The sequence below is a fragment of the Convolutriloba macropyga genome, chromosome 6 (genome assembly GCF_964194025.1).
Source record: "Convolutriloba macropyga chromosome 6, txConMacr16.3, whole genome shotgun sequence".
Taxonomy (NCBI): domain Eukaryota; kingdom Metazoa; phylum Xenacoelomorpha; order Acoela; family Convolutidae; genus Convolutriloba; species Convolutriloba macropyga.
Genome location: NC_134473.1, coordinates 14167185 through 14191152, shown reverse-complemented (window position 1 = coordinate 14191152; position 23968 = coordinate 14167185). Strand labels below are relative to the sequence as shown.

General features: G+C 32.7%; 1 protein-coding gene across 2 annotated transcripts; it reads left to right on the top strand.

Moving 5' to 3' along the window:
• On the top strand, nt 1-23631 carry LOC142341502 (uncharacterized). Of its 2 annotated transcripts, XM_075392476.1 has the most exons (7): nt 1-1370; nt 6228-6254; nt 12750-12953; nt 13379-13507; nt 19070-19093; nt 19399-19665; nt 23328-23631. In XM_075392476.1, exons 1-7 carry the CDS (start codon nt 1061-1063, stop codon nt 23501-23503), a joined length of 1137 nt encoding a protein of 378 aa, XP_075248591.1. In that variant the 5' UTR covers nt 1-1060; the 3' UTR covers nt 23504-23631. The 2 variants fall into 2 exon arrangements, with proteins under 2 accessions (XP_075248591.1, XP_075248592.1); XM_075392477.1 differs by lacking the exon at nt 19070-19093 and having other exon boundaries at nt 109-1370.
• The last annotated feature ends 337 nt before the right edge of the window (nt 23632-23968 follow it).

Sequence of the window (23968 nt, the reverse complement as noted above, 5' to 3'; positions counted from 1 at the left end):
ATCCTACTTTTATAAGTAGCATAAGAAATGTATACTACCTTTTAGAAAATGTACAGCTTGTTACATTTTTGACCAATCCGTGCGATATACCCACTTTGAGGGCTAAATTTTTCCTCGGCAGAAATTGAAAGAAAGGAAAATAGTTTACACAGCTGTGTGTTGGTTGACTACGTAAACTGATTGTTTAGCTTTAATTCCCACTGACGTACCTCTACTCCGCTAATATTTGGTTACACAAAGCTAAAATAACAAAATCGGTGAGCCGGTAATATTTAATATTTGCAACTGAGAAAAGATACAAAAAATACAACAAATACATATAAGACACAACACAATACTAGAGTAAGAAGACAACCACCAAAAGCTAACACTTCTTCCCTCTTTTCCTCAAACTGGGAGGAATAGCTTCTGATTTATTAGACTTGACAGCACACATTTGCTAACAAGTCAGCAGCTGTTGTGTTTATTTCACGATTTTCCTCTAATTTCCCAAATTGTTTTCTTCCCCTACACCTGCGTGTATTCCATTTACTTTTCCCATTCATTGGAATAAATCAAACGGAGTCAAAGCGAACACACCAATCATTTCCACTTTTCTTTTACTTATTCTCTCTTTTTCTCTTATTGAAGACAACTCAAATATTGTTTTCTCCTTTTCCTCCTTATTTTACGACAACTTCAAGCTAATTTCGCCCCAAACCAAACTCAGTGTTGTTAGACACAATACTATTTGCTTATCTGACGTGAAATAACTTGTTCTTATTTGCAAAGCTGACGTTAAAAAATTTTCACTATTTACAATTATCAGTTGAAAAATTTTGCTAATTTGCAAGTTTGACGTGAAAAAAAATTGCAACTTTATGCTTCATTATAAAAGCGAAATCTGTCTATTCTCGCGCCGTTATTCGATTGGAATTTATGGATTAGGTGATTAAATCCGGATTTTAACCAGCTTAAAATTATTCTCATTAGCGGGAAGCATTATATTACGTAATTTTTTACACAGGGATAAAAAGCGAATCTGTCTTTTGTGTACGGCGGGGGAAGTATAAATTATATTATGCGTGAGTGTAATTGTTTGACAACAAAACCTGAAAATCCGATGGATAAGTCTTCCTATTACGTCAGAAACAGCAGAGGCAGTTCTCGTTATAATACAGTAAACAAAAATAACAACACAAACATGTTTACTCCTACATTCAGTTGCAGAACAACAACAAGAAAGATGCCAGCTGCTTTTTTTATTTGTTCACTTTCGTTCATGCTGACCATTTGTGTGTCTGTGGCGAGCGGGGATGTGTTGCCCAGCAAATGGACAATAGGTGAACAGCTGCCCCAAAAACCACTACCACCCCATATTGAAGTGTCACGTATGTCACTTTTTTTTTATAAAAACCCACCAATTTATCAAAAAGTTGAGAGAGACAACCTAAATGTCAATTGTGCATAAGATAAGCTTGACTTAGCTTGACAAGAAGCTCTACTTGTTCAACGTATACTTGGCGAGAGAAATAAGCCGCGAGGTACAAGAAAGATCAGGAGAACGGGTTTTAAGAGATACCCAAGTTCGAGAGCGTAAGACCAGATGGTCTAATGAGTACGCCTCCCCCCCCCCCCCAACACGCTGTACTTTCAACAGCAAATGCAACAACTATTTAGGGCTGAGAGAACTCGAAAAAACGACATGCGGACCCACGGTCTAGCGTTTTAATCTTTATTTTCCGACCCGTATAAATCAGCTGGCATTTGCCTCAACTTGAACAAAAAATAGCTCGATGACTCTGAAGCGGGTCACTGAAAATGCCTTAATTTAATGATTCAGTGCTGAATTTTACTTCGGGTTAACTCCAGGTTAGCTGTAGAATCTCAAAATCTACAATAAGAAAGTTGTTTGAAATGTTAATTTAGCTTCCGATGCCGATTTTCATTTTTTAATATATTTTGAAGAAAAAACGTAGTTGACTAAGCGTGCTTGAGTTGCAAGTGGGAAACGACAACGAAAACCATCTCAACTATGACATTTTTCATGAAAAATTGACGCGACATGGACTTGTCTTAGAAAATAGTATTTGTTTTGCTCGTTGCTCTAAGATGGTTGCCCTAATTTAAATGAAAAATTGGTTGACCAACAAATGTAAAAACAATCATACTTTGTCCAAAATGGCTGCGGAGCAAAATCTGCCGCACTCGGCCCAAAAGGTTCAGATATCCTTTTTTTGCGCAGTCAAAATTTTCTTTTGACTGGCCATTTGCTTACGAATAGTACTAACTCAAATTTATGATCTATTATTCCGGCACATCTATGTATCTTCAAGTAATTAAAGTTCTTGGAAGTTTGCCTCTTTTGGCTTTTTAAAACAAGGAAGGCTTTTGCTGAGACAATTATATGCCTCAACACTCGAATTTACTTGCTCCGAAATACGTTAAGGGAGTCTTTTGAAAAGCTACAATTTAAATTTATGTTTTAGAGTACTTTTTCGCCTGTGTATTATGACTAACACTAATGTCAACAGTAGAAGAAAAATGCCATGACAATTACCTAAAAACTCTAACTAGAAATCGAAAACTGCATCAAGTGATAAGCGATACTGATTCCACAGGAGGGAAGAAACTGTCATTTAAAATTAAATAAAAAATTGTGACAATCGGAAAACAAGCGGAGAATTTACTGAAAACAAAACAAAATTTAGTAATTAGTTTACCATGAGCAGCGATGGAAACCTCATTTATCTAAGAGATAACTATGATACCTAAGACCAGTATCTGGTAAGATTTTTCAAGATAATTGCTACAAACGCGGATTTTTCGCAATCAAGGTTTCGAGGTTGTGTTGTAGAATTTTTGCAAAATCATGCTATTTAATCATCCCTATTTTTAAAAATAAACGCAAAATTGAAAGAAAGTCTTGTGTAAAGAATCTGCCAAGACTTTGTCACAAGTTTTCATGGTATCTCTAGTAAGTACTTGTACCATTTTCTTCTTTTGAGGGAAATTGGGTCCGAAGATTTAAAATTATTTCGGTTTTGCCAATTTAAAGGTTTTCAACAATTGATGAAATTTGGAGTGCAAAAAATTTTCTGAAAAAGGCTCGTCCTCTATGTGTACAACTTAGTACTCAGTAAGGATTCAACACTTTCGGAACGTAACAACGTCCTATAAAAATAATTTTTTATCAAAAGATCATTAGTTCACAGTTTTTCAGAAAAAAGGGCAAAACCTTCCTTTTCTTTTAATTTCATAGAAAAGACTGAATATAGGCTTTATTTTTTGAATATTTTTGATCAATTAATTGAAAAATCGTCACACTACAATTTTCATCGCGTTCAGTTTGCGTTGAAAATATTAGTATTTTTGTATCGGGTTGTGTCTTGAGGTATCTCGGCGAAACGAAATTTGGTTTCCATTATTTTTTTAATGAACTTTCAAGAAAGCAGTACTTTCTGTTTGTAATTAAATTTTACAACGATGTTAAAGTTTTCAGGATTTTGTATGCTGGAAATTTGATTCCAGTCGAAGCAAATATCAGTGCATTTTTTATTTTAATGGAAAAAAAACAAAGTTTTAGAAAAAGAGCCACATAAATTGTACAATTTCGAAATGAAAACGAGAACTAATGAGTTACTTGCAAAAATTATTTAATCTCTGGAGACTCATTTAGCCTCAAAAATTTAATGCAGAAAGCTATTACCTTCTGTTTTTGATGTTCTCCAAACGACTAACTTAATCACCTGATTAAAATTTTTGACTATTTGTTTTCCCTTTTTAATCTAGAGTCATGTTGAAATTTAACAGATAAAAATATCTAAGCATCTGAAGAAAAAATTCATGAATACTATTTATTTGTTTGATAGATTTTTTTTTAAAGCTCCGCATTTTTTGCCTGTTTATACTCATGGCAGCAGTTACAGTTTTCTTCTTTGAATGAAGTAATTTATAAGATCTTTCAAATCAATAATTAGTAATTAAGAAAAAAATAATCAGTAATTTTTTTTCAAATAATTATAACATTTTCATCTCAAAGTTGTCTCATCTTATTTTTGTTCACTCTGATTATTAAAACTCATGCTTTCATTCTGGGGTTTTTTAGGCTCAAGGATTATTAAATATGTGAAAAGTTTTGTTCGTTGTGCACTTTTGAATATATTATCCTAAATTGTAGGAAATTTCTAAATTAATCTTTTTAAATTATTATTTAATTTGTTCTGCATTTTTAATTGATAACTAGAGAAATGCGCTTAAACAGTTTTAACGTGTTTCGGAATTCTCGTCTGTTTTGCTCTGAAAGAAAAAAATTTGTGCTGGATGCAGCAGGGCGCAGATATTAATGCTACTAATTTTTCATTCCAGCAAGAAGTCAACTTGGTTTGCAGTTTTGCAGTAGCAAAGAGTTTTTCTGCTGCAATTGCTGTCAAAGTTTTTGTAAAGCTCAGTTCCTTTAGATTTTATCTGAAAAAAATTTGTGCTTGTTTCGGTTGCAAATTGATATTTGAAGAAATTTTTTCCTGAGAAAAACTTACCTTTCTTACACTAACAGTCTCGCGCAAAATACTTTGCTCTTCGTGACAATCTCGATGAATTGAATTTGGATCAGGATTGTGACAACAAACATGAATCCTAAAAACTAAGCATTAATTTTTGAAAGAATTGTGAGTGTTCTGCAATTTTAATCAATAATTGCTTCGGGTACCATCTGAACAAAAATTTTTAAGCAAATTGCTTAAAGTTTTTTTCTTCACCAGACAAAAGAATGCATGTATTTATCGCATATTTATTGCATGGCGTCTGAAATCCCAGATAACGTACAAAATTTTGCAGATGAACTAAAGCCTTCTGAAAAACTAATGTTTCTCATATATGCAAAAAAGAGAAACCAAGCGTATCAATTTTCGAATCAATTTAGTTGTGCTAATCAAATCTATCAACAATAAGGTTAATTTAAATTATAGCTCTTTTCATTTAATTTTGATTAACAACAACAGGTGTTACAACATCATCCTCTAAAATGAGGCTTTAAAGCTTCAATAAACTGATTTGAGATTATCAAGCCACTTTGCTCGATATTGCGTCCATTTTCTGTTATTTTTGGGTATGTGACGTCATTAAAGCACCATCAACTTGAATGTCATGGATTCTTTACAGGAAAGGAATATGTGAAAATTGTGAAAATCAGCTGAGAAAATTTGTCGATTATTGATATCCATTCAACGTTCACAAACATACTAGTGCACTAGTGCACGAAAACTTATACACAGCTTCTGGTTAAGTAGCAGGTCTATTTTCAATGAAATAAGTAAACAAACTTGAAAAGCCTCAAAGTTATACCAAAAGTGAACAAATGTGGTGTTGTTTAAATCAAATTGCGCAATAGTTTGTTCATCTGACTGAATATTTTGATCAAAAGACTGAAAACATAAAATGAATTTTTGAAAAGTTGATCAATAGTTTTTACGTCTGGTTGAAAAATTGATATTTATCATATTATCATCCTGTTATTTTTTCAGATTGTTCGATTATTTTTCAAATTACTTCAATTATTTGCGTTTGAAAGGAAATTTTCCTTAATTTGTTGGGAACCTCGAACAATTTTTCAAATGGAACCACTTCAAAATTCTACTTGATTACCATATAGTCGCAACGCGCCTGCTGGTATTATATCTGTCTATTTGAAGTATGGTGACTTCTTTAACCTACTGGTGCATAGCTAACTAGTCAAATATGTCCTCAAAGACCTCGCTTCAAACTCCTTAAGAGAAAAACCAGATAGTATACTTAGCCTGCTTTGAACTCGACCAAAAGTGCAGTTTTTGTGAGAACTTTGCGAAAGTTGAGACTTGCTTTTGGCTTCACTTCAATGAAAGCGAAATAAGGTACCCGAGTCGCAAGTGTGTAGTGAAATGTACCCAGGTCGTAAAGTGTGATTTATTTCTAAACAGGGTTGTAAAGAAGCCTTTATGACTTTGAACTGGTTGGACTCAAGTTATAATCTGCTATTTATAACAGGCCATGATTGATTCCTATGTTTGTCTTTCCTACTGATCTATTTGTTGTTCGTTATCAAACTATAATCCGGCTGTTAAATTGGATTTTGTTCAAAAGTCCAAATTTAACCACTCTGATTTGTAATGATTATGCTTTGTACCAGTGATATATTGTAAAAACACATTTATGCGGACCTTAAAATGGTTTATAGTAATTGTAACAATTTAATACTCCAGTTTCTTTTTCAGCGGGAACTCAACCCCAAGTTCAAAATTGTAAGTTTGCCCGATAATGTTGACTTTAGCCTGTAGCACCTTTGTTGATTTTGCACATTTTGTGTGTGTGGCTAAAACACCTCTGTAGCTTCACGCTAATCTGCCATCATTAAATTAATCAAAACCCAATGCAATTGTTCCACATTATGGGCCTTTTAACGACTTCAAATCCTGTGCTAATCATAATACTCTGGGCTTTAAGGGGAATTTGCCAAGCCTGTTTGGAGCCTGCTAGATTAATGCAAATTTCCCTTAACTGTGGCTTTTGTTATCGACTAGATTAGTTCATGTGTTATTACATTTATCATCAGTTTTTCTGATTAACGTTTGAAACCTGCACTTGCACGCTAAATTACCCCCCGTTTGTTTAATCGCATTCTTTTTAAAAAAAACGAAATGGGCATGACTGTTGTAAAATCTTGCCAATTTTCACTCTGATTTTTAAATTGTTGCTTTTCGGATACTTGATCTTTAATTAAAAAACGAGAACAAAATTTCATTTTCGAACTAACTTAAAATCCAAAACGAAATTCAGACTCAACACGAGACGGCTTTTGATAAAAAAAATTATGGACGCATTTTTCTGCTTTCTGATAATCGTTTGTTTATCTTAATTCAAATTTGGTTGAGCCAAGATGTAATTAATTTGTAGAGGAAACTAAATTCTTAAACAACCCCAAACCTTAATAATCCAAATTTAGTTGAAAGACGGGAGACAGAAATAATGAGATCTTTTAAGATGTGGTTTTTATGTTTAAAATTTTAAATGAATTCAGCTTTTCCCCCACTTAAAACTGTTTGAAGATACGTTCTGGGTAATCTAAAGTGGTCAAATCTAGTCTATTAAAATAAGCAGGAAAATATTCTTGATCAAAAAAGCTTTTATTCTCGGAAAAGCTTTAATCATTAATTTTTACAATGAATTTAGCCTCTTCTAATGAATATGTTCAAATAGAACTGTTCACAACAGAAAGTGTTTGCTAATGATAATCACTATGGCTAAAACTAGATTTAATTTCGTTCATTATAAAGCGGCGCTGCAGTCATTTTGTTGCCATTTTGATAATAAAATAGCAGTTTCCACAATGTCAGATGAAATATCACATGAGGCTTTGCAAAGCTTATTTTTCCAAGATTTGTTTTTCTTAGTGAAAGAAATAATTGGTCCTGAAACGGATAAAACAGTTTGCCCGCATCAATATGTCAATTTAAGTTCAGTAACTACTCACTAACTAATATTGGACCGAGGATTTTCTGAGGTCTATCACCTTATTCCAATAATCATTACAGTCAAACTATCAAATTATTACATTCTACTAAAAGCTTTTTGCATTGCTATGGACAGAGGCATAAAGCATCATGAACTTTTCAGCATAAAAGTGTTGTATTACTTTGTCCTGTAATTATCGTATCAAATTTTAGAAGTGCAATTAGGCCAGTAAACTAACTAAATCATTCATTTAAAAAACGATAGTCAAATAGATTATAAATGTTTAAAAATTGAGCATAACAAGGCGGCTCGGTGATGTGCGTACGCACATAATGTTCCGACCCCGCTCATCCACATTCTTGACTTAATTGGCTACCAAATAATGAAGCGATATATAACTTTCAAAAACATACACATCGTTCAATAAACAACCAATGAAATACGATAACGCCATGCTAGAGGGCCAATGAAAATTGTTGATGAAAAAAGCTCAGGACGAATAGAAAGGACAAAAATGAAAATCAAACAACAAAGATTATTTACGACCAAAACTATAATAAAGCCTATAATAAAATATATTAATCAAATCTATAATAAAAAAATCATAACAAAATCAAACTAGCATCAGATAAAAACCAAAACAATTAAACCTATATTTCATTAGAAAAGACATGGGACGTGTCCCCAATTCGACTGGTTAACAGTAAGACAAAAAGGAGGAAATAAGTGCGAAGATCAAAAATACTTTTCCTTTTTTGAAAACAATTAATTGCACAATTATTATTGTCATTAGATATCAACTGAAAACACTAAAATGTCCATTTATATCTACATAGAAAGCAATTGAGACAAGTCACTATCCAATGTTCGATGGCGCAAATTTTCAATGCCAATGGACCAACGATTATTGGTATAATTTGAAAAGAAACCAAAAATTTTATGAAATATACAAATATATAAAAATATAACATTTTACCAAATCTCGTGGTAGCAAAAATAACAAGCCAAGAAACAAACAATTTCACCTAAAGCCTTTATAGCGATTAAAATATAGCTCACGGGAGACGCATTGTTACCTGTTTATACAGAGACTGAGCTACAAATCAACCGAAAAACTCTATAAAAAAGACGAAGCTCAAAATCCCAAACTTATTTTTGAAAACAGATATATTCAAAAGTCCGAAAAGACTTAAAAATACAACAAAAAAGCAATGGATTAAGTTTCAACAACTCAGGAAGCCAACTGGACCTGTAAATAATGAGACTAAGTAACGAGCCCACAAACAAACGAATTCATAAAGAAGCCAAAACTTCGAACAATTTTGCAACATGACACTGCTCAATGCACTATTATATGATGTAACCTGCAAGAACTGTGAATCACTATTTCTTTTCATCTTAACATCAACGAATCCTCCTTATAAAAGGACTGCTTCGACGTGACAACAAAAAGAAAACCGAAAATTGTACATAATCTAGAAATTTTTAATTAAAATACAAGGTCGAAGCAATTAGTTACAACGCATAACCAAGCACCAATATTTATTTCGAATCAACAAAAGTATTTGAAATCTCTAATAAGTGAGATAGAGTAACATGGTGACGAAAATAAAAGAGAAAAGGAGACAAATGAAAAAAACATCTTTTTTTTTTTAAATTTTAATTCGAAAGTCGTTAGAACAAACAGCTTTAAGTTGAAATCTTCAACTCGGTTGCGTTATACGTCTTTGGGAAGCAATTAAGGTCTATCGTTATTGGGTAAGGGGCGTACAACAACGAAATGAAAGACAAACTTAGGCAAAATCGAAAACCCACAAAGTTTTGCGAGATAACTGTTTCTCAGACCAAAAAGCATAACTATTCAACAAAAACAATTAAAATACTAGATACGCCTTTTTCCAACCTTGTGCATTTTTCCTGCAATGCCTTCTTTTAATTGTACTAGTCAATAATGTGATAGTTCGACAAGGAAACAAAATAAACATAAAAATTGCAATTTTGCTAAAAAAAAAAAAAGAAAAATTGAAAACACATAGTACCAAAATAATGAAACATTTAGTTGAATTTAAAACTCTTGCCGACATTTATTTATTCATCAAAGGAAGTCGGTTTCCAATTGTATTTACTGAGAAATCTGCCCGAAGTTGAGAGAAAGAAGAAAAATAATGGCAAAGTTCAAAAATTCACCGACCTTTTTTCAAAAAATATATATTCAAAGTCTTAACAGACATTAGATAACAACTGAAAAAATGTCTAGGTTCCTTTATACCTTCTTGAGGGATATGGAATGGAATTTTAATTGGGGACACTAAGTCATTGATCTACAAAAATCATAAGAAATGAAAACAAAACGCAAGAAGTCTATAAAGTCTTTACGAAAACAATTCGTCAGAGCCATGAAAACCGTGAGTTTAATTCTGAAAACATAATATAATGTAGCTCGGTCTCATTTATTGTAAACAATATCTGTCAATAATTAAGCCCTGATTTGAATTTCTTGTTCGTAATTTACATAATAAACGTTTACATAGCGGAAAATATTTGAAAAAAAAGTTCGCGCCCCATTAAAATCTAAAAAAATTTCATCAAAAGGATTCATGGTGAGATCAAGACCAGCCCAGATATTGCTGAACGTCTAACAAAACACTCAATTATTGAAATTGGTGCAAAATTGATCAATTCTATACAAAATTGTCAGTGTGTCAAAAATAAATAATGCATTTTGTATATTTATCGACAACAAATTTGCCAAAAAATTGGCCAAATTATAATTTCAGAAGACTCTTATAGCCAGCAGAAGTACAACTAGCTCTTTTTGAGATTAAAATGATTATGGTTGCAATTTAAAGGTGTCTACTTCCAGCAAATTAAAAGCAAGTTGGTTAAAAAAAAGCCCTTTTTCGACGAAAAATTTCTGAGTTTTGAAAAAATTAGAATGAATTCTAACCGAAAAACTCAAATCCAGCAGTTCAGCCTCTATCTTTAAGGATAAATTAAATAACACTACAATTGACAATTTTAAAATATTTTGGCATTAATTATGAAAATTTGGTCAAAAATGACGAAAATTTGGTCAAAAATGTGAAAAAAGTAGCTGAATTACGTCTAATATTCACAAAATTTTAAACCTCGGTAACTCCCTATAAAAAATAAAAATTGAAAAAATCTTTTTAGTTCTATATTCTACACTGGACGGGCTTTCTAATGATACCACTCACAGCTCTCTGCGATTATTATATCGATCGGCCAAAATTGACTGAACAAAAAAAAAACCGTTTGAGTTTATAGTTCCTCCCCCACCCTCAGAGAGGGGTCGGAACAATAATGGTGTAAACTTGATTTTGAATCAAAATGGTATTATTATAAAATTGAACCGTTGTCAACTTATTATTTGACGCTCAAATCGCCTCTTTAAATTTTAAAAGATGTGTTCACATGTAAATTGTGCTTTTTCATAAGGATGCAAAACCATTACCGTGAAAATTAGATTAATTTGTTTTTGTTTACTGCAAGATGCAATTAAGTAATTGGTCAAGATTTACTTCATCAATTGAAAGTTAGATATGTTTCTGTTTGATGAGAGCTGAAATAAATTGAGAAAAAAAATAGCGAGAATAAACAGTCCTACAAAGGTGTTCTTACTTTGAATCATTTTTCCCTTGTGGACTTCAACTTCCAGTTTTATTGAAAAAAAAGTAAAATAGGCTTCAGAAAAATTTTAAGGCCATCAAATTAGAAGACATTACAAGGCGCTTATTGCGACGCCTCAAAATATAGTCTTTTTTGTCCATGAAGTACTGACTCTCCTTTATCACAACAATAGCAAAATTTGGATATTAATAACAAATAATTTTCTTGCTGTCGGGTCGCAACAGCGAAGCACTAGGCTTTTAGTCCGTATTAAACTTCCCACTGAACTGAAATTTGATACAGTTTGATAAGAGACATACTAAATCTTGCTAAACTTTTCCAAAATGTTGGCATGGTACCTGCCACGAAAATATCAAAATTTGTGCCAACTTGCAAGACAAGACCTTGCAAGATAACCATGACATGGAACTATATACCAATTTGGAAAAATAAAAAGCACTTTTAAACAAGACTTATGATTGAGCAAGAATTATTAAGAATTGTCAGAAAATTCAGCTCTCGTTAGTTTAATAGCCAACAATTGAGCCCACTTTTTTCCAGTATAATGAACTTTTTAACTGGGTGTAAGCTCGGTGTGTACATAGTACACACCTTATACAGGATCGCCACCGGGAAGGCCCCAGCTAAGATCCCATAAAATCCGTTAAAAATCTATGAAATCGATCAACATCACATTACTTACCAAGATATTACAAAAGATTTACCAAGAAATGTTGGTATTTAAAATTTCTTGGCAGAAGTTTTGCAAGAAATGTCAAGATCACGCATATGTCTTTTCAAGGTGTATCAAGTTTCATTTCAATGGGTTAGATTAAATGGATACACAGTAAAAAAAATTGTTAATAAAGACTTTGAATAGCCTACCAAACTCTATAACCCTCTATAACCGTTTGTGTGGATTTTACTGATCTTTTTTTGACTAGTTTAAAAAATCGACGGCAAAATTGCAATAACTTAATCGACTTTGTTGACACATCAAGTTCGAAAAAATCTTGAACACAGAAGGAAAGATAATATATAATCAACGTCGATTAAAAATTTCAAAAATTTTAAAGACTAGCTTACAGGAACTTTTGGTTAGAGCTGATAGAATACCTCAGTGTTTTTTTTTCGATGATTTTCTCTCCACCTAACTGTTCAGGTATGTAGCGCTTACTCTCATCAATTTAATAATTGATCAGTTCATTTGATTCCCTCAGAATACAATTATTGAGTATGTTAAAACAAGAAAAGTTTGATTCAAACACGTTACTGCATGAATATCTGCATTAATATCTTTGGCTTATTGGCTACTTTGATGTTGGGTTATACTTCATGTGGCACATTATGGCGTATTGTATTATTTAAATTGCAACCGCAGTAGTTCAAACTGTTCAGATATCATTAATTGTTTGTTGATGTGGGCTGCTGATGATTTTCTGTTCTTGTAAAAATGTTCACCGCAGAATGTGCCTCAAGTCTTAAAACACCAAAATCTCACCAAAATCTTTGATTAAATATAGCAGTATCTCAAGCAAAAAAAAATCAGAGTCTTAGCAATCAACGCGTTGATAAATTTTTGAACTCTTAACACAAAGTTGATGTTTAATTTTGTAACTATGATTTGAAATATCAATTCTCAAAGTCTGCTTTAGTGCTTGCAAATGAGCCCAACTGTTCACGATGGATTTGGGGCCAGTGTTACTTCAACTATGGAATGTGTGGGGTGGGGAAGCAACACGCAACCAGGAGTGGAGAGGGATGTCGAATCATAGGAATCACTTCCAGATGCTTCAAGTCCTGCGAGCTCCCTCCTCCACCCGTTCCTGGTCCAAACTCTGGATCAAAATGTATCTGGGGTCAGCATTCTTTTTACATCTTATATCTAGACGATTCTAAAAATCCATTAAAACTGGGTAACATCCAGGGATCACCAAACTGTTCAACCATAAAACGTGCCATTATGGTCCATAAAATTCCAAAAAAGATTCATGTCTATGTAACAGAAACTGGAGGCGCGATAGTGGAACAGCTTATAAGTCGCCAATGAAGGTTGCGATTTTTGTTGATATGATTGTATGAAACAATATAAGGCAGGTTTGGCAAAAGTTGACGGCTACTAGCCTGGAGTGTATTTTCTGATTAAAAAAACAAGGTAACTTTTTCGGTTATGCAGCAGAGTTTAATAGATTTGGATTGGATGATCATAATTGGACAATGTTGTGTCTGGAAAACTTTTCAGTCCTACTTGTGTACTATTTGCTGATTTTTATAAATGTTTCAGGAGTGGATTGTGATAAAGATGAGACTGTTAAGGAACCCAAGCCACTTCCACCCATACAATATCCTGTAACTTGGGATCCGGATCCGAATAGTTTGGATGATAAAATGCAGGCTGAAAAACCGTCGGAAGGTAAGCCATTGTCAGCTGAAGGTATCATGTTCAGACCCTCGTGCGTTTTTCCAGACCTCGCCAACGTTTCCAGACATTGTAATTTTGAACGCACGACGCCCCCCTCGCGCTTTCATTTTCGGTCTGGACACACTTGACTCACTCTGGGGCCTCAACCAATTTCATTTTGCACTGCACTAACTAAAATTGAGTATTTCGATGGGAAATTAAGGTATAAGCAACTTCTACTACCTTTTAAAAACTTTAAACATGTAAATAAAAACAGCCGTGTGGTTAATGTATAGGTTAGGTGACTCTGTAGAAATCACTCCAAAGCCTAAGTAAAAAAGAATAGGAATTAAGAATAAGATTTGATTTGGATGGAAAACTTTTATCTCTTCAGTATTTCGGTCCACTTTTACGTAAGATAGTGTACTCTTTCGAGCACATTCTGTCCATGTGATGGGAACATTCTTAGGTTTTGATTGGATAAACGTATGACTTCTACGACAAAAACTAACTTTTTTTCTCATATGAAAAACATCGCATAACAAATGTACTTTTCTATGGTCTTTGAATATTATTATGACTTAAAACAAAAGAATGGAAATGAAAGTCCCACAAACAAGATCTCCATCATAAATGCGACAAGGAGGCTCGGCCATGTGGAAACGAACATATGGTTCCAACACCGTTCATCCACCATTTTGGCATAAATGTCTGCCAAATGAGGATCAGATAGAAAACCGAAAAAAATCAAGAATTTTGTAAAACAAAAAATTGGTGCAAGAACAAAATGATTGCCTCCAAAGCAGAAAATTCAATGACGTAAAAATTACTGCTTTAGATTGACGACATCTGCCATTTATAAGAAAGCGAGTTACGACGAACAGCGAAATCAAAATACAACATCAACAAAAATTACACACAAAACTTTATGTCCATTTTAAAAAATTGAATATCAATGTCATAATAGCGTCAGATAAAGCTGAAGCCTAACAAAAAACTTATTATTCACTGGAAAAGATATATAGGGCTAGTCCATAATATTGCTCGGTAACAATTAGACAAAAAAGAACAAAAACAGTAAAGTTAAAAAATTTTTTTTGCATTTGTCAAAAATCATATATTTCAAAGTTATGAAAACCATTGGAAATCAACTGAAATTATCACACATTTTTACAGTTAACAATGCTCCTATAGAAAAGCCTTAAGATTTATTGTTAATAAACTTTTTATGCGGTTGCAAAAAGACCAACGAAAAAACAACAATCAAAAGTTGAATTAAAACTTTAGGAAAAACGCTGGCGAAAACCCATTTTTTGCTTCTAAAAACATGTTTAATTTAGCCTTATTCGATTATCAAAGATTATGTTACTTTCCATTAATGAGACTAGTTAACAAGTAGGAAGAACGAAAGAAAGCAAAATTATGTAAAACTTTTTTATTTTTCGATAAAAACTTACTTCCAAAGTAATGAAAGCCATTAATTACAAAAAAATGAATATGCTAGTGTGTTCGTCCAAAAAGCCCTTGAGTTCTGCAGTATAAAGAATATGTCTGACGTCTACAAAAAACGACAAAAATGACAAAAATCAAAAACTAGCTTAATTTTTTTTCGAAGCCATTATGGTCTAAAAGACTTTTGAAAAACATTTAACTTATTACGCTTGCGACTTATCTTGACGCCAATACTGTAATATATAAATTGTATTTAACGAGACTAAGTAACAAATAGAAAACAAACGAACAAAGATGCGAAGTTAAAAAGTTTTTTTTTCATTTTCGAAAACCAATTTCTTCAACGTCATGAAAGCCGTCAGCTATCTAGTAAAATCAGAAAATGGGCTCATCTAATTCACAATAAAAATCCAATAAGACCCGTAATTAATTAAGAAAATTCATACGACTAGAATACAAAGTAAAAACGACAGTTGAAGACAAATTAAAAAACTAAGTTAATTTCTTCGAGAAAGTGGTGTCTAAAGTGGTTAAAGCCAATAAAACCATTATCTATACCTTTAAAGATTTCGATATTTTTAATTGTGTCTTATTTAGAACGCCAACAATGTGATATTTGAACTGTCAAAATTGTAAAAATGCGATAAAACAAAAAAATATCGTGAAAAATTGGCAAAAGGGTAGAAATCAAAGAAATTTTGATTTTTTTTTCAATTCTTCCAGAAAAAAACAAAGAAAATTGTCCTTATAAAGGTAATTTCATCCGAATAAAAATACAAAGTTCAGTAAAAACGACAGTTAAGGACAAATCGTAAAAAAATTTTGTGAGAAACTGGTGTCGAAACAATTGAAAAATAACCTATACCTTTAAGGATTTTGATATATCCAATTGTGCCTTATTTTGAATGATAATAAAGTGATATTTGATCTGTCAATAATTTGATAAATTGAAAAATTCAGAAAACATGAAAATAGACAAAGGCCTAAAAATGAATAAATGTATCTTCAAATTTTTATCTTCAAGCATTGTATCGACTTGCAAATTTTTCCTCCAAAAACTTATCAAAAAATTAAGGTTTATGAAGTTTAGATTTGTAAAGTTTTTTGAGAAAATGCTCTTCTTTTTTCTCTATCTTTTTTTCTTCCTTTCTCTAAGTTCTCTTTTTTCTCATAATTTGGTTTAAAAAACAATTCTATACGTTTCTTCAATATTTGCTTATTGAAAACTATGGTAAAAATCAGTTTTTTTTCTCTGCAATTTTCGCTTTTGAAGAATAGAAATTTTAGCAGTTAAGATCTCTCAAAATAACGAAATACAAAAATGAAAATAAAAACCAAAAACAGAAAAATGTATTCTGTTCTAATTTTTAGATTTGTTTTGGGAAAAGTACTTCTAAATTCATAAGAACTAACAATTTTAGTATTTACAAAACATTGGAGAATTTAGAAATCTGTTTCAAGAAACGAGCATGAAATCAGCTATATTTTTTGAACCAAAAAGAAAAGTAAGCCTTTTATTTTATTTTATGACATTTTTGCATGCCTTATAATATCAGTGCAGATGGTTCGAACTAATCTTCTCTAGTACCCTGCTATACCGATGCATTCGAGATTTAGAGAGTTCGTTGATCTCCAGGTTTAAAAAATTAAAATACATTTTTATTTTTTATGAAATGAAAAAAAAATTACTTTTCATTTCTATGTAGTTTGAAATTGAGCTTCGAACTGATCACTTTTTTTTTTGTTTTTTGGACGTTTCTTTAAAACGAAACAGCAAGTGATATATTGATGGGGAATTTCGTTGTTTGAAAATGAGACGTTTTTCTGAATAAGGAGAAGATTTTCTCTTTTCTTTTAGTTCACATAAAAATTATTCCTAAATATATATAGAACTGTTCCTATTTCTTTAAGAAATTAACCTAAAGAAAAGATTGAAGAGTCCGAAACGCAAAGTCTGCTGTTCACCGATAGTCATTAACTGAAAAAGTGCCTTTAAGAACAGCTTTCAGCGTTTTCTCATTTGTTAGACACCACTAGTGAGAGTGCGAAAATTGTCAGAAATATTAAAAAATTGAAAAATATCCTCCAAATGAAAGTTTTTTCAAAAATGAAGTTTAAAATATATTCAAAGCCAAAAAATCCTTTTCAAAAATGTAGCTGTTAACGCATCTTTCAGAATTTGTAAGAAAATGAATCGCCTGATTAGGCTCATGAAGCAACAAATCTGACAAAAATTTTTTAAAAAACTAGAAAATTCAGATCAGATTTTGGTGTCAATTTTACGATGACCGATGAAATTGCCTCTAAAATTGCCCACCTACATTTCTCGAGAAACAATCAGGACGTAAAAGAACGGCGACAAACATTGAGTAAAGATCAGAAACCAAAAAGAAAGTTTCAAAAATGTTTTTGGCGGCGAGATTTTTCTGTGTGTGTTTGCGTGTATGAGCGCATTTGTGAGTGTAAAATGGGTGCGCGGTGAAAATTGTCAGCAATCTCGAAAAATTGGAAAAACAACAATAAACTTGCTACAATTTGCGGCTTTAAAAAAATCTGTAATTTATGAGTTTTTGTAAACAACAGTTTCAAGACTTTGAACGAATATTTAACTCGTTAAGCTCATGAAACATCGGAAGAAAGATGACAAAGTATCTCGCTCAAGAAAGATGACGAAGTATCTCGAAAAAATGATTTGAATTTGCTTCATTTTCACGGTTAAAGATAATTGCCTAAAACTTGTTTTTTAAAAAAAAAACACGCAAGGCATAAATAAACGGTGACGCTTTTGTGGGCGTATGTATGGGTGTGTGTTTTTGTAATGCGTTTTATTTTTATTTAAAGTAGAAAAAGAGAGAGAGAGAAGAAACGAGAGAGTTAGTGAGAGAGAGAGAGAGATTGTTCCTTCAATTTCCAGATAAAAAGAGAGAAAGAGAATTTTTCTGGAATAATCTGTTTCCAAAAATGGTGACAACAAATACACGTAGAGTGCAAAAAAAACTCGCCAGAAGCCACAATAAATTAGTAAAAATACTTTTTTCGCTACATAGTGCTCAAAATCAGCCCAAAACCAAAACTGTATGTTTTTAAGTCTCATTTTTGACAATTTAAGTCTTGTCAATATGTATGAAACTAATTGTACCATTATGCTAATGAAAAAACAAAAATAAGAAAAATTCACTACAAGGTTCAAAAAGTATAGTTCAAAGTTAACACGAAATGACACATACCGATACAATTGCCTGAAAAAGTCTTTAATTATTTTTCAGAAAAAACATAGAGGACATAAATGAGCAATGACGGACCTTGAGTACTGACCGCTTTCCTAAAATAATTTAAAAAACTCTTTGGTGCTGCGCATTGTATTTGTTTGTCGATGTTTTTTATGTAATGTGGTGTGTGTGAATGTGTAAATGTGTGTATGTGTGTTTGTGTGTGTGTGTGTGTGTGTGTGTGTGTGTGTGTGTGTGTGTGTGTGTGTGTGTGTGTGTGTGTGTGTGTGTGTGTGTGTGTGTGTGTGTGTGTGTGTGTTTCTATGTTTTTTCTTCGTCCGGTTGTTTTAATTGGCACTAACGTTACCTCTCTTGAATTGGTTCGAGAGTTTTGGCTTTTATCGACCGAAAAAGAGGACATTTTTGGTTCAAACAGTACACGTAATTTTCTCCAGTGCGTATACTTTGGTTTTGGATACAGTGTCTCTGACAGAATTTAAAAGTTGTGTTAACAACATCGAGAAGTATAGTGGAACATTCTGTGCTACGCACAGACTCTCACAAGCCGTCTTGTTATCTTGGACTAAAGTTGGAGAAAGGCAAACTTTTTTCAAATCCAATTTGAAATTATCTCACCTATGTACAGTTGTTGCAAATAGTTTTTGCTCAAAAGAAAGTAATATATTCTTCAGCTTAAGATGCTTTGGATTGAGGGACGTTTTGTAATGAAGAAACATTACAAATAATGTTTTTTCAAAAAAATTCTTTCCATGAAAGCGATCTTCATTTTAATTTTCCTTATTCTCAGAGTATTTTCCTAAATTTCAGAGTATGACGTTTGGAGTAAGTATTTTTATTTTTCACTTATCATTGTTCCAGTAAGCGTAGATTTTAAAAAATTGTTTTATTTTAGTGATACCTGGGTTCACTGACTTCAGTTTGTATGCGTTCACAGAATCATAAACTAATAAGCTTCGCTCTTTCAAATTAATTTTAGTTTCTCGATGAACAGAAACATAATTGGGCATTTCATCTGGCAATAAATTTACAAAGACGAGAGATATATGGAAAGATTCTAACTAGAATAACGCTTGTTTGTTAGACTCTTGACATTCAGTCTCTTCTGATTTAAGATTCTGTTCTGTTTTTAGATTCTTTTTGAATAACCGCCTGAGCCTGACTAAGCTTTACAAGGAAGAAAGACTAGGAAATTTAGCATGACAACTTCACATTGTTGTTCAGAAGATGATGAACACTGCCGGTGGGAAAAGGCTCCATGGAGCAAATGCGTGAACGGAATGAAGGAGCGGCTAAGGAGGCTGCGCAATAACAGGGCAATCGCGAGAGGACTCACCTGCCCTAGTATGAAGAGAGACACTAAGACTTGTGGGTCCAAGAGCAAGTCCAAGGACAAGAGCGGTGGGGGAAACAAGAAACTGACCATTCTGGGGGAGAAAGAGGGCATTAACTACTACCCCAAGTCACTCATGCCCGACAAAATACCAGGAAGTAAGCTCCTCATTCTACCAAGAAAAGTCGCTCAAACATAATCAGAACTTCCGAGTTGAGTTGGTGGCGGTAATAACCATATTGAAAAAAACATAGCAGGACAAGTCCTGAAGTACAATTCAAAGAATTTTCATTGAGTTAACAAGCAACTAGACCTAGAACGGACAATGAGTGAATTGGGAAAACCATTTCTAAAAAAAAAATTGGATAAAAAAACAGAAAATCAATGTCAAAATGCTGCTAGGGAGAACAAAAAACCACTAGTGAGATATGTAATTTTAATTTTAACAAAAAACTAGGTCCAGAATGAGCTGTGAATGGATTGGAAAAACTATTTAGAAAAAAATGCGATCCAAAAAATTGAAAAAAAAACAGTAAAAATCAGAGTGAAATTGCCGCGTGTGAACAAAAAACCACTCCCGAGAAACCGAATTTTTGTTCAAACACCGTTTTCTCACTCTACTTTAAAATTAGAGCGGAAAAAAATTTACGTCGCAAAACCACTCGCTTTTTGGCTTCATTTCCTGTTTCGGCGTGACCAAAATCACCACTCCAATTTGACTTCAAAAATCATGAAAATGTGTGAACAGATCTTAAAAAAAAAACATAGCCGGAAGAATTCCGGAAACGACTCGAAGGAGAAAATTGCACATACTTATGAATGAACAACTAGAACAACAATTGTGAACCCTGACCCTCCACGAATGTCAGAAAACAATTAAGGAAGAATAGAAACGACATTCATAAACAAATCGAACAAAAAAAACTAGAAAAACTTAAGTTTTTTTTAAAAAATTGAGTTCTTTTAATAGTACAAGGAAATAAAATTCCTTTGCAATTAGAGCATTTCAAAGCTCGCAAAACAATGGGCAAGTCATAATAAGCTAAGAAACTTGTCTAAGAAAAGAAAAAGAAAAACTGCAAAAAAATATGAAAAATGGTTAAAATTTCCCAATTTTTCTGTCAATTTTCATACGAAAAAAGTGATTTATACCAAGAAAGCTTTAATCAATTGGTATCTGAATACTCTTGAAGTAACAAGCTTCTAATCAAATCCCACTTGAAGCATTAAAACAAAAAAACAGGCAAAAAATCATTAAATTTCGTCTAAAAATCAGCAAAAACTGATCAAAAACCTCCAAATTAGCATCAAACTCAAATTAACTGGTTGAAACCTTCAATTCCTATCAAGCAAGCCTGAAACTAATATAATATCATAATCAGACCTCATAACCATCAGAATTTGCAAAAAACTGCTTTAAAAAAGCCGCGCGTGAACAAAAAAATTTCGCTCGCTTAGAGAAATTTTTTTCACAGATCAATTTCTCGCTCTCTCAAAAACAGCGGTATGAGCAAAAACCACTCTCTTTTCGCTCTGCTTTTCACTTTTGTTCAGCACCAAAATCACTCCAAGTTTTTCACGCGTTTCATTTCCCGCTTCAAAATTCACTCCAATAAAATTGATTAAAAAAAAAGGACTTCTCCAATACTCCTCTTCGAGTCGTAAAAAGACAGCGGCCCAATACAATTCAAATTCTTTGAATTGTAATAATAACTGCTGCGAATCCCCAATTTTTGTTGTCAAAAAATTGCAATGACACTCACTGCGAAGGGATTAGCCCTATTTATACAAAACTTCATCGTTAAACTCATCGCATTTCTAGTACAAATTAACCAATCGTACATTTTTTAGGAAACGTGTAGCAATGAGTACGGCCATCATTTTCGGGTAAATCTATGCTCAACTTAGTGTCACTTACAGTTTTCACAATCTAAGAGTTTTCTTAAAATTAGGTAAATTGCTAACTTTGTTTGTTTGCTTTCCTAAAACCAGTTGAAGCTCTTTTTTTTCCTATTCAGCTCTCAATTATTGCCCAAATTCGACACTAAGAGATCTGAAAGAACGCTTTAAGAATTCTCATACGATTCTATGATATAATAATAATTATCATGATGCTCGCTGAGCGATCACAATGGAACTGAATTAGGCGACAGCGGCACCTTTTTCCTGATATTCGCCTCATTTCAGACTGTTTGGTTCCAGAGACTATGGCTTTTGTTGTGCCTAAGGCAAAATTTTTGAGTCTGAAACTATCATGTACTACCATCATTGCAGCCAAGATCGGTCAGGCTATGATCAGCCTGAAGCTATGCTTTAGTGGGAGTTTATTCTCTCACAAACAGCTTCACAAAGGCAGGAGTTTGAACTCCCTTTCATTGGCGTTTTAATCACACACTTTTTTTCTCAGATACCGCGCCACATGTTGATATAATGTTTGTCTTGTACTTCATGACAATATTCTTTTCCCAATTTTTTTTCTTTTAAATTTCTTCCTGAAATGTTTTTTTTGCCACAAAAATTCTATTAGCAATGTATGCAACTCGTGGCTTTCGAAAGATCATTAACTAAAAGTACTTATTCCATTCTCTCTTAGCTTTATTACTGAATCCTTTTGCACGGGTGGTGATTTTCAACATGATTACAAAAGAAATGTTCGTACTAAGCCAATCACCATTGATAAATGGTTTTAGAGACAAAACTCTGCCAAAAATTGCAATGAGGATGAAACTAGTCTTAAAATTGCTTCTAATATAGGATTTAAAAAACGACCTAATGTACGACATTTTCTGCCTGATGATTTGCAAATCATTTTCCAGTCAGTTCTCAGATAATTATGTATCAAAGAAACAGCCGGTTTTATTCTCACAGCTGAATACGTTTGTTGTCGTTTTATTTTCGTAATAAGTAACAAAAGTGCAAGCGAATGAAGGCTTCTTTTCTTCTTTTCTTATCAAATTTTTAGTGCTATCCTATAGTGCTATTCGAAATTTTTCTACAAGTAAATCAAAAATTATTTAAAAACTGCTGGAGTTCATTTGTTATAGTAAGTGATCGAAATAATCTGAAGTTAATAGTACTAATCAACTTTTGCGTAATTTTTTTGTCTTTATCAGCCTACACTTTTGGAGAATTTCAGCGTGAATGAAGCAAACACTTTTTATTGAGCCTATCACAAAATTTTGGAAACAGAATCTCTGACAAAAATGTGAAGTTTTCCGAAAAAACAGACATTTTTGTGCAATTTTTACTTCAGTAAAGTTCATCTAGCTCTAGAAAACACTTTTCCTCAAGTTTTTTAAATCAGTGCTAATACCGTAAACCTTTGCGAAGAAAAAAAACGTAGATTAAATTACAATTTAAATTTTGGATCATATTTCATTACGACCGTGTTATTCAGTTTTTTTGGACATTTCAATGGTCTAGAGCATGAAAAGTGAGGTCGAATATAAAATTTTTAATTGGGATATAATCGAGAAAGAGCAAGTAAGAATAAATAACATTAGAGTCAGTAAACCAACAAATAACAAAAACGCGCTACTGAAGGTGACAAAATTGAAAAAAGAGATTTGAGGTTTTTAAATTGAGGTGAAAATCCTTCGAAAACCGGTTTTTGATGGGTGAAGTTTTTAAGGGCATTGAACTGAACATTTAAATTAATTTTATGAAAAATAGTTAATCTCTTTTACTGGAATGCAGTACCAATTATCAAAGTTACAATTCGGGTAGTAATATTGATTGTGGATGATTCAAATACAATCTTAACATTTTTCTACTGGTAATCTCGGTGCACGACATTTCCAGAAGTTGTTTTTGTTATTAGTGGGTCCAGACCAAGAATACGCAGTGAGTGACCCATGCAAATGGGATCACAGTGTTAAGAAGTGTGGACTGTGCGACCCAGTGACCATGGAAAAGACATGCACAATGCCCTTGCTCAGTGGAAACCCCAGTACCTGTGGAGACGAAAGAAAGGGACAGTTTAGCTGCATGGAATGATCCAAAACCATTGCGACTCAAATTGAAATGGACAACTAAATTTCAAACTGTGATTTATGAATTAAGAATTTCACAATTCAGAGAGATAAACTGTCTGTTTAACGCAGCAGAATTATTTTTTATTTTCCTTTTTATACGACCTTAACTCAAAATCTGAAGATTTTTCCTCACTGCAGTAAAATGTGACTAATGGAAGTTGTTTATTTTTATGAAGTATTTTCTGTTCACTTTAGTTGACTAACATAACACTTTTTTCATTCACAACAATTGCAATTCGATATAAATTTTCATTAGCTTCAATGTTGCAATGCTATCAATTTTTTGTTCCACTGAAATGAAATTCACTTGAAAAATGCCGCAATTCCTTAAATAGATCAGTTGAAATAAATGATATCAGGCGGGCTTGATCTAGAAAATTTGATCACACAATGCTTATCAACTTATTGTTGCGTTCAATTGATAAAT

What these genes read in the sequence shown, in the direction of transcription:
- LOC142341502 (XM_075392476.1), top strand. Translation starts at nt 1,061, where the DNA reads ATGCGTGAGTGTAATTGTTTGACAACAAAACCTGAAAATCCGATGGAT. An exon ending in ACCCCATATTGAAGTGTCAC is followed by an intron (nt 1,371 to 6,227) that starts GTATGTCACTTT and finishes TTTCTTTTTCAG; the next exon opens with CGGGAACTCAACCCCAAGTT. An exon ending in GCCCGACAAAATACCAGGAA is followed by an intron (nt 19,666 to 23,327) that starts GTAAGCTCCTCA and finishes TTTTGTTATTAG; the next exon opens with TGGGTCCAGACCAAGAATAC.